Below are 11461 nucleotides of genomic sequence, written 5' to 3'. Positions count from 1 at the left end.
TCTGACGGACAGTTACAACAATGTAGGATTTCGGCACCAGGCATACCGACACACCACCACTGTCTATCCTGTTAAAACAATACTCACAACTTGGATTAATTTTTATGAAAAACCCTTTTGACTCTTTTGATCTAAGGACCCGTAGGGACTAAAGGAATATGAATAACTTACAGTGTAGTCAAGGAATGGACGTATAATTTGAGGTAACCAACAACCTGGTTTTATACATCTGAAGAACTTCATTAGTAATAAAAAAATGAACTGCTTAACCAGATCAGGTGTCTGATTGAGACATGCTAGTAAAAGCGACTAGCCGTTTAATTGGGACAAGGTTACTATTTGAAGTTTTATGGTATATATGTATTAAAATTACGTGGTGAAGAGAGAGCTGAGCCAGAAACTTTTGCTTCACTGGTCCATCCCAACCCTCACCTATGGTCATGAGCTCTAGGTAGTGACTGAAAGAACGAGATTGCAGACACAAGTGGCCGAAATGAGTTTCTTCTGAAGGGTGGCTGGGCTCAGCCTTAGAGATAGGGTGAGGAGCTCGGACATCCGGAGGGAGCTCGGAGTAGAGCCGCTGCTTCTTAACGTCGAAAGGGGTCAATTGAGGTGGTTCAGGCATCTGATCAGGATGCATCCTGGGCGCCTCCTGTTAGAGGTGTTGCAGGCACATCCCACTGGTAGGAGGCCCCCAGGCAGACCCAAAACATGCTGGAGGGATTATATATCTCATCGGGCCTGGGAATGCCTTGGGGTCCCCCAGGAGGACGTGGAAACAGTTTCGGGGTAGAGGGACTTCTGGGGTGCTTTGCTTGGCCTGCTGCCCCCGTGACTGGCCCCGGATAAGCGGATGAAAATGGATGGATCGATAATAATAATATTGTAATGTTGAAAAGGCTTTTATTTTATTTTATTTATTTATTTTTTTTTACCAATAACCAATGTCTGGCTTTCATTCGTTTGGCATCAACCACTACACATGTAATGTACCGTTTCCGGTTGTGTATGCCTGCGAGGCCAAACTCCGGGCAGCACATTTCACATCCCTCCTGTCAGTCTGTCCGTTAGCTCGCCTGAATGAAAACACGGGAGCGACGACACCGTCGGTGAAGCCGAGTTGTGGAGATAAAAATCAACTGCAGCCTTCCTCTGCGGGGTTTCTTCTCGGGTGTGACAGGTGTACAGCTTCGATCAGGTGCGTTTCCCATCGATTACTGACATTAACGGTTGCAGCTAGCAAGTGTTTGTCATTAACCACGGCCCGTATCGAAGCTAACTTAGCTAACGATGCTATCATGCGTCAAACAGTTACCGCGTCACCCATTGGACTCACATTTCCAGAAACTTCTGGTTTGCGACCATTGAGATTGCAGTTAACAGTCGTTTTAAATGGTTTCTTCATTGCTAGCCCCTGAATTGTAAGTGTGAATAAAGTGTGGTTGCAGCGCACGGTCATTGAACCTGTGCACGTTAGCATAACTAGCTTAACAACGCGGGCATTAACGTTAGCAGGTGAGCACGTACGTAAACAAAGCCAGACTTGGCTAAGTTGTTCCTTGTTTTTCTTGCTGGTTTTCCTCCACATGCAGCGCGCTGTGTGCTGGACGTGACAGGGCAACATGGACCCACGGAAAGTGGCAGAATTAAAGGGCTTCGTGCACATGTGCGAGTCCAACCCGGAGCTCTTGCACCTTCCAGAGATGGCATTCTTCCGGACCTGGTTGGAGAGGTCAGTACACCTGGGGGCAGAACTGTTGCTCCAACCTGTCAACGCACCGTGCATGTGTCCAGGCTGTTATGTAAATGATTCATAGGGATATATTCTGTCATTATGTCACTAACGCACAGATGCATAATGCACTCACATGATGCAAAAAGAGGTTATTATTTCATGAACTCAGGAAAAACAAGTGCAGATTTTTGTCACATGAAAACATTTTTCACAATTGACATAATAATCACGTTATTTCTTCTTAAGTGAATGCATTACGTTTCACTACATTACTAAAATACTTAGATGAAGTCGCCAACAGACCACGTGCCCAGTCCCGCCCACCTTCTAGTAAAAACCATGGACCACAGGGTGTGTGTGTGTGTACTTGTACATGCTACATAGTGAGGACATTTTTGGTCAGTCCTTTCTTCTTCAAAGGTCTGTTTAAGGGTTAAGTCTTGGTTTAAGGGTTCAGGTTAATGTAAGGGTTAGGCATTTAGTTGTAGGTAAGGGGCTAGGGATTGCATTATGTCAGTGAGGGTCCTCACAAAGATAGAAGTACAGGATTGTGTGTGTGTCAAACTCTTGATTCAACAAGGGAGTGTTTCTTTATCTTTGATCATTTACATTAGGACAAGTAACTAGTCAAAACACACAGGAACCATTTACACTTTGTCAAAAATTTGGATTCAGAAAGTCCATGGTTAGTATAAAATTTTAGGTGTGGTTAAGGTTTTTGTTTTTTTTTGCCACCAAGTAAAACACTGTCGTAAATAAAGTAGTGCAACAAAGTCAATTTACATAAATACTTGTTTGATTTCACAACCATAAATGGCCCAAATTCTCTGGTTCTAACTTCTCAAATTATAATATGTTCTGGTGAAACTCTTTAGGGTCTATTAATTTGACAGAACAATTTGAAGACAGTTTGATCACCACATGTTCTGGGATCTGTTTTTGACATTTTATAGACCCAAAGTAAGGCAAGACTTAATTATGCCTTTGAAACCTGAGCAAATTGGCTTGATTTATTTTAAAAACATGGGAAGAAAGCAATGAGCAACAAAAGAACAAATGACCCCCCCCCCCCAAAAAAAAAATTAGCAAGAAATTAATAAATAAAAAAAAAAATTAAAAACAAGAAAATTAATTTTAAAAAAAGAAAATTAAAAAATAAGAAATTAGTTAAAAAAAAGAAAAGAAAATTACAAGCAAGAAAATTAGCAAAAATAGAAAATTAAAAAAACAAGAAATTAGTAAATAAAACAAAGAAAAGAGTTAAAACAAACACAAAAGGAAATAGCTTAGAAAGAGTGCTTGAAAATTAGAATAATCCTGAAACATAGTTTTAAAATGTAATAATAATAATAATTACTATAAATATATTTTTCCCACTTTTTTTTCTAGTTTTTTTTTTTTAGATTTATTTTTATTTTTATTTATTTATTTATTTATTTTTTCACAATTTATGGCACATTTCTTACCAAGTTGTTCAGTGCCTTTTTCTAACATTTTAAAAGCAATCACACCAAGTTAAAGGGTTTGAATACTTGTGAAAGATGTCAGAAAACAGCATAAGAAAAGGGATGTTGCTCCAGGTTTCAAAGGGTTAATCAATAGAGGGGCAATTTAAGTGTTGCAGCTGTACAATGTCAGAATTAGTATATATATGTAAAACATAAATAAATAAGAATAGCTATAAAAAATTGAGGCAAATACAAAAGTTTTGTCACAACATTGTCATTTCTAACTTTAATACAATACTTTTAAAAATAGCAATATTAGATACCTTTTTTGATAACGGGACAAATGATACTGAGGGCATACAAGTCTTTTATTAACAGATAAATATAACAATGCTATAATGTGACTTTTCTTGGTTACTTGCAGAGAACAGCAGAATGACTGTAACATTGATAATAAGGGAGATCAAGAAAGCACAGCTGGAACCAGTGTATTAATACTGCAGAAAATGAGTACTGAGACAGTCTCAAATATTCAGAATCTATGTATTAATAAATCAGTTGTTTTGACACCGCTAATATAAATCTATGAGTAGAAATAAAATAAAAAATTAAAACAACAATTAATTGTGAAAATAATTGGGGAAAAAAAGATAAAGATAACTCTTATAAATGAGATTTATGAAGTGGCAACAGGGAAAGGAAAATAACCTTAACTATGTAACAGTATATATGTGTTTGTATTGTAATATGGATGAATATATTTTTGTGATATGAATACATTTTCTGGGCATTTTTATTGAGCACATGTTCATAGAAAAAAATAACCATATTAAAATATCTGTCTTGGCAAATAAAATCCAGCAAATAAAATAAGTGTTTACATAATTTTATACTGCAGCATGGGTGCAACACTCCCTCCCCCACCCAAGACAAAGGAGTCATGCCAGGTAACACGTGAATATTTTAATTATGCCATTTATTGAAAACATCTGATGATTAAGATTTTTTTCCCATGCTTGTCACATCATGTTGTAACAGAGCGCTCTCTGACTTGTAGGGCGGCTGTCCCTGTGGTCCTCCTCCTACATCAGCTCCAGCTCCACCTCCTGAGCCAGAGCCTGCTGTGCAGTCTGAGAGTGAGGAGAGTGATATAGGTACACACAGTTTTCTTTAAGATTGACTCATCTGCGTTCTTTTAGGGGTTTGTCAAATGGAAACTGACTCTCAGCCGTTGGCAAAACGTAGTGATATAGGTCAGTGGTTCTAAACTTTTATTCTTGTCAAGGACCCCTAAAACGATATACATTCAGTACAGACCTCCATTTGGTATGATTTTTCTTCAGGGACCTCCATCTGAAAAGATTTGGTTGTTAGATATGATTAAGACCAGAATTATGTAGCTGTCAGCCACAGTCGAGGAGGTAACGGTAGAGGAAGTGAAACCCATGATCAGAATAGTCACTGTCACGACTCTTATTCACATTTGGCTTACATCTATAGGGAACTAAATTGTGAAAATAGAGTATTCTTCATTTTTCTGGTGACCCCCTGGAACTTCCTGAAAGACCCTTGGTGGTCCCTGGACTCCTGGTTGAGAACCACTGACGTAGGTTAAAGCGCTGATAATAATATCTGAAAGGACCACCAACAGTATCAGTTTAAATGTACGCTATCGTTTAAATATTTTTACCGCTCCACTTTGTCGTCAGCCCTTTCCATCGGGGACCGTTTAAAGCCACCAGACTGCTTTAGGAGAACAGTAATTTTACCTCACAGAACAGGGGAATTACTCGTCTACTGCTGTATAGTTGTTAGTTTGTTTGTGTTACTGTGTGTCTTTTGGATCCGAACCAACGTGGTGTCTAGGGGTGTGCCGTATCATCTTGTTCAGAATAATACTAGTGTAATTTTTAATATCACATGAAAAATTCATATCGTGATATTTCAACTTGTTGGCATATTGATGTCAAACTGTTAGCCACGGCAACAATAAGCATGGCTCAAAGTGATATTATTACAGACTCCGCGGTGGTTCCAAAAAGAGGAGCAGCTTCAGTAGTGTGGGATAAACTGTGGCGTCCTGAATGTTTTATGAACAGCCCCGAATTTCTCAAACTCTTTTAGCAACTTACCGCAACTTACCCTCCCTGCAGAGGGAACTCATTCAGTGGCTCCTCTGGCAGCAGCACAAATTGCAATTCGTTTTTCTTAAATCAACAGTACTTTTTTTTTTTTTTTTTTTAAATAATTTTCCATATTGTCAAGAATATTATTATCACTAAAATACCCTGAAATAATGTGATATTATGTTAGGGCCGTATCACCCACCCTTAACTCCTAGCAAAGCAATGTAATGTTGTTTTAAGACTTGGATTTTTGTCTCTTTATTGATAGCACCAGGCTAGCTTTTTCCAATCTCAAGCTAATGAAAAAGCCAAGGAGTCTGCCCTTTATTTATTCCATACATATCTGCTTTTTCACAGTTTGCAAATATGTCCCCATTTTTATACATCACTTAAATTCATTTATTATTTTTCCTGGGTGGGCAAGAGTCGTCATACTTAACTATGTGAGGTTCAGGGCGGTCAGATGCAGATTTTTTTTCTCAGTAAATGTACGACACTTGATACCTGTACATCCTTATTACAGTGGTTTGATCAGCAGTAATGAATGTTGTGTGTGTGTGTCCCAACAAGAGCTAATTGTAAGTGTCAAATCTTTTTTTAGAAATCGACAGAGAGGGGGTGATCGAACCAGACGATGATGAACCGCAGGAGATGGGAGAGATGGAAAATGTCGAGGTAAAATGTTGTTGCTTTTTTATGTTATCTATTAATCATGCATACATTTATTCACACTCAAACCCTCTTCTCTCAGTTTATTAAATGAGATTTTATGCCTGGAAAATAACCAAGCGTACATCATGATTTCCTCAGGTCACAGAGGAGATGATGGACCAGGCCAGTGATAAGAAGATGGCAGCCATTGATGCTTTAGGAGAAGGTAGATTGGTACTGATATAGCTTCTGTATTGATTAGGTGAATGGAAAGGTGCTCAAAAGTGAATTAAAGTTATGATCTCTAATACCAATTTTGTTTTCTCTTGCAGGCGATCTGCAGAAAGCTCTGGATCTTTTTACCGAAGCAATCAAGCTGAACCCCTGTGTAGCCATCATGTACGCCAAGAGGGCAAGGTGAGAGTCCTCGGAGTCTGTCATTCAGGTTCACCATGGCAGAGCATTTAAATAACACTCAACAAGGCCTGTGAGTTTAATCAGTTGTCCTTTTTGTGTTAGCGTCTTTATCCAGATGAAGAAACCCAACGCAGCCATTAGAGACTGTGACAGAGCCATCAGCATCAACCCAGACTCTGCACAGCCTTACAAGTGGAGGGGAAAAGCTCACAAGTACGTTTCTATTTTACACCTTGGCACCCACACAACATAACCAAATAACACTCACAAGTATGACACACCTCATCTTGTTTGACTGCTAGCATTAATATTTCAGTGTTACAGCAGGACCAGTGATGTAGAATAAATTTATATTAGTGTTGCTTTCAATAAAGCTGGAAGCATTAAGTTTACTCATTGAGTGCGCTGCTGTCATTTACCATCAATCCATCCATTTTCAACCACTTATCTGAAGGCGGGTCGGGGGGGGGGGTGACGACAGGCAGAACAAAGTATTACAGACGTCCCTCTCCCCAGCAACGCTTTCTAGCTCCTCCTGTGGGATCCCCAGGCCAGACGGGAGTGTTCTGGGTCTGGCCCAGAACCTCCCATCACTTGGATGCGCCCAGGAGGCATCTTGACCAGATGCCTGAACCACCTCAGCTAACCTCTTGGGAAGCGAAGGAGCAGCAGCTCTACTCCGAGCTCTCTCCGGATATCCAAGCACCTCACCCTATCTCTAAAGCTGAGCCCAGCCACCCCACAGAGGAAACTCATTTCTGCCCCTTGTTTCTGTGATCTCATTCTTTTGGTCATTACCCAGAGCTCATGACCATAGGTGAGGGTTGGGACGCAAAGTGACCAGTAAATTGAAAGCTTTACCTTCTGGCTCAGCTCCGTCTTCACCACGATGGTCCGATGCAGCCCCTGCATCACTGCTGACGCTGTGCCAAACACCTGATCTATCTCACACTCCATTCTACCCTCACCCATGAACAAAAACCTGAGTTACTCCTTCGCTTGGGGCAGTAACTCTCTCCCAACCCAGAGGGCGCGATCCACCAGTTTCCACCAGAGAATCACAGCCTCAGACTTAGAGGTACTGACTCTTATCCTGACCGCTTCACACTCGGCTGCAGACCACCCCAGTGCATGCTGGAGGTCACAGTGTGATGAAGCCAACAGAACCACATCATCTGCAAAAAGCAGAGACGCAAGTCAGAGGTCACCAAACCAGACCCCTTCCTCCCCCTGGCTGCTGTCATTCAACTTGTGTAATCAGTCAGTTTAAAGGGGGACGAGAGGGGACACTTTCTGCCTTGTTAGCAAAATGTGTTCCCTCAGTTATTAAATTTTGACAAAGCGTTTTTATTTTAACCGACACAGCGTTTGTAGCACTGGTTCAACAGACTAAGAAACTCAAATTGGGGCTATCTCAGCATAAACATCTTTACAGGAGTACCAAGACATAAATACAGAATGTGTTGCAGTCTGCTAGAAGAGGTGGTACAGTACATCTTTAACAGAGGGTTAAGGCCCCTATTCACTGTGTTAATATGAGCTGACAGTTGTGATGATTTCTTTGACTAAAACGGCCCTAGTCTGCACTGTGAGGCACGTCCACCAGTGGCTGTTTGTAGAGCTTTGGTGACCAAAGACGGCCTGCATCAGAATCATAACTGTCAGAGATGCAGTACCAGATTTGTAGAACATGACTGCCACGACACACATCGACAAAGCAGCCAATCAGAGTGCAGCATGAAAAGACTGTTATCACCAGTTTTGAAAAATGTTGTACGTTTATTCTTGATTATATCGCAGTCTAACACAGATTGTAATCAAGACTTTTATTAGACTGATCACACAGAGCGATGTATGTAAGATTGCTGTTAGCTTAGTTTGAGGATGGGTGAACTATTAAAGGCCTCATATGTCAGTGAATTCACGCAGTTTTTTGCCATATGGTAAGAGATCTGACAGTGCTATGTTTTGCTTTCTGCCTTGTGTGTGTGTGTGTATGTGTGCGCGCTGCAGGCTGCTGGGCCACTGGGAGGAGGCAGCCAAGGATCTGGCCACAGCCTGTAAACTGGACTATGACGAGGACGCCAGTGCGATGCTGAAGGAGGTCCAGCCTAAGGTATAATGCCAGAGAAAAGAGGAAATATAGCTGTAATACAGATATGTTTATTTATGTGTGTGTAAGCTCAGAGTAGAGGATTCATATCGTGTGATCTATTTCAGTGTTCACATGATCCTGATGCCGATAAACAGTTTGAGTGTTTGAGGGCTTCAGAAGCTCCTGAAGGCTGACAGGGAATGAAAGCTGATGCTCCCAGCTGTGAGTTTCAGGTCTGTGTTAATCTTGTCATGTTTCCCCTTTTTTGTTTTTTCAGGCTAACAAAATTATCGAGCACAGACGCAAATACGAGCGTAAGAGAGAAGAGAAGGAGATCAAGCAAAAACAAGAGCGGATAAAGAAAGCCAGAGAGGAGCATGCACGGGCTCAGAGGGTGAGATACTTCCCACCTCTTAGTACAAACAAATGCATCATCTAAATTCATGGATTCATCATTTTGAACGTGAATAAAACGCCGTTACCATTTTCACAATGAGAGTTTTCAGTAAGGCTCATAAAACAACGAAGAAGCCACTACTGAATGTGTCTGACACTGATAAACTGATCCTGTTCTTCTGTGTCTCAGCAGGATGAGGAAGCACGACAGTTTGGAGGAGGGTTCTTCCCAGGTAGGAGGTGAAAACAAGCCGGTTCAGTGCATGATGGGATGAGACGAACACTCCAAATGTCAATTATAACAGAAGCAATACCCTGTGGAAAATAATTCATTCTTTTATACACATTAAATAAAATTTATCAGGTACACAGTCTCATTTTGAGGAATCATGTCCTTGAGAGTTAGAGGTCTTTGTTTATTTTGAGTCATATGTTCAGTTTGACCTCAGTATTATATTTACATCCTCAAGTAGCAGTCTATTTCTCTGTGCTGTTGTTCATCATTAATTTATCAGACAGATGTGATTGCACCTGTAAGCGCAATAATGAGCGCTGCTACAGTTAATGAGTCTCATTTATATTCTGCAGGACCTGCTGGATTCCCAGGCGGAGCCCCTCCCGGCATGGCTGGTCTCGGTGATCTCCTGAAGGATCCTGAGGTGCTCAACGCCATGAAGGTGATCCTAACATTCCACCACTTCCACTGCTATGTCCCATGGCTTAGGTTATACTGATCTTAAAGGTTTAGGTTTTGGGAAATACAATTATTTGCTTTCTTGGCAAAAGTTAAATTAGAAGATTGACACCACTCTCATGTCTGAATGGTAAATGTGAAGCTATTGCTGGTTAGCTTAGCTTAGCATAAAGACTGCAGGTCGTTACAGTAGTTCTGAAACAGACAGGACAACAAATACAAAATCATCATCCCCACTGTAACAGGGGGAGGATGATGTTGAGGGGAGGGATATGTTTTAATTCCACACACCAGAGCGTGTATTTGAGCCTTTGGCAGCACCAAATAGAGATGGACTTAGATGTATTATCCTGTTGTTCACTCAAAAAGATTAAAAAGCTAGAGGGTGGGGGATCCTGTCTACATAGAACAGCTAACGTGCTCTCACAGCCGCCACACCATTAGAAGAAAGCTCACAATACTGCCACTCAACCTGACTAACCGGGACATCACTCCTGTCAATGTTAATGCCCTCAAAGTCAGAAAACACCTCTGCCTGAACTGAGGTGAAGTTTTTGAACTAGTTGTGCACTTTCTCAAAATCACCCCTCTGATTGATGTCACTGCTGCCAGTGTAAGATGGTTCAAGTACACATGTAGGTTTACTGGAGGAGGAGCTGGATGACTGATGTCAGAAAGAAGTTTGTCAGAGCTTTACATCTGTCCCACGAACGATAGGCCTATAGTGCAAAACAAAATTGGTGGACTACTCTTGAAAAGTTTAGGGTAATAAAAATCGTTAGACATGATCTATTCAGAGTTAAAAGCTCAGCTAACCTGCTTCATCACAACTTTGTGGGTGTACGCTAAGGTATCACTGACATTGCCTTTACTCAGATCCTCAAATGTGTCTTTAAAACTGATTTTGAAATGCGCTACATGAATAAAGGTGACCCCGTTTGTACTTTGTATTGAACTCCAGGACCCTGAGGTGATGGCTGCCTTCCAGGATGTGGCACAGAACCCGGCCAACATCGCCAAGTACCAGAACAACCCCAAAATCATGGCCCTCGTCACCAAGCTGAGTTCTAAATTTGGAGCCCCACCACAGCCATAGACTGGGAAGGACCAAAGACAAGAGGAGAGTGGATACGTGGTGAAACAATCTGGAGAGCCACAACGCTTTTCAACAATTATTCCACTGTGTGCAGATCAAACAGGGGGAGCAGGTGACAGGTTATTTGGTGTCATGTAGAGAAAGTGGGGCAACTTTTTAAATGTACTTAGAACTTAGCAATGTCTCGACTAAGCCACCCGATGGTCAGGAGTCAGGTCTGACAGCTTCCTCCTGACTCGTCTCAGCTGGGACTTTATTAACCACAGGTTGATTTCTTAACCTGTATCTGCAACAGCTAAACTGGGAGCTCCCGCATTAAGACGCCAGCTCACAAATATTTTCACAGCCATTTAATACGTGGTGATGGTTTAGCTACTGGTCTTTACTTTCTCCGAGTGGAGCCGAACTCTCACACACAACTGTCAGCGCTTTTTGTTATCAGATCTATTATTATAACTGCGAAAAAAAATTAACTGATCTTGTTGTCTGACCCTGTTGGAAAAATGATTCACAATAATAAAAGTTCTGTTGCTGCAAAACAGGTTTGATGTTCTTCTCTAGTTCAGTTGTCATCTTGTACAAACCAGACTAGTTTTACAGAACAACACGCTCAACACACTAATTTTTACTGCAGGTTCTCATCTGTTTAACGGAGAAAAGTTTTGGGGCAGTGTAAAGCTCAACTGTAGGTAAACCAGCTGAATTTGAAATATTTCTGTTGACAAACTCAAATTCTTGTTACCAAACCTTTATTGATTAATCTGCCACTTTTCTTCCCTCCAATCATTTTGGTTGACAAAATG

The 11461-nt window shown here is 41.1% G+C and overlaps 1 protein-coding gene across 2 annotated transcripts; it reads left to right on the top strand.

The window, feature by feature from the left end:
• Positions 1 to 1056: 1056 nt before the first annotated feature.
• Positions 1057 to 11197, top strand: st13 (ST13 Hsp70 interacting protein). Of its 2 annotated transcripts, none has more exons than XM_033645818.2 (13): positions 1057 to 1198; positions 1593 to 1732; positions 4082 to 4130; positions 4241 to 4337; positions 5911 to 5984; positions 6120 to 6186; positions 6293 to 6377; positions 6480 to 6590; positions 8391 to 8493; positions 8750 to 8866; positions 9062 to 9101; positions 9457 to 9545; positions 10524 to 11197. In XM_033645818.2, exons 2-13 carry the CDS (start codon positions 1623 to 1625, stop codon positions 10656 to 10658), a joined length of 1077 nt encoding a protein of 358 aa, XP_033501709.1. In that variant the 5' UTR covers positions 1057 to 1198; positions 1593 to 1622; the 3' UTR covers positions 10659 to 11197. The 2 variants fall into 2 exon arrangements, with proteins under 2 accessions (XP_033501709.1, XP_033501708.1); XM_033645817.2 differs by having other exon boundaries at positions 9059 to 9101.
• Positions 11198 to 11461: the final 264 nt, after the last annotated feature.

This window comes from Epinephelus lanceolatus, chromosome 18 (genome assembly GCF_041903045.1).
Source record: "Epinephelus lanceolatus isolate andai-2023 chromosome 18, ASM4190304v1, whole genome shotgun sequence".
Lineage (NCBI taxonomy): Eukaryota > Metazoa > Chordata > Actinopteri > Perciformes > Serranidae > Epinephelus > Epinephelus lanceolatus.
This window is presented reverse-complemented; position numbering and strand designations above follow the sequence as displayed.

Coding starts and splice junctions, on each gene's coding strand:
- st13 (XM_033645817.2), top strand. CDS start 1,623: ATGGACCCACGGAAAGTGGCAGAATTAAAGGGCTTCGTGCACATGTGC. Junction 6,187..6,292: donor CATTGATGCTTTAGGAGAAG/GTAGATTGGTAC, acceptor TTTCTCTTGCAG/GCGATCTGCAGAAAGCTCTG. Junction 9,102..9,456: donor TGGAGGAGGGTTCTTCCCAG/GTAGGAGGTGAA, acceptor TATATTCTGCAG/GACCTGCTGGATTCCCAGGC.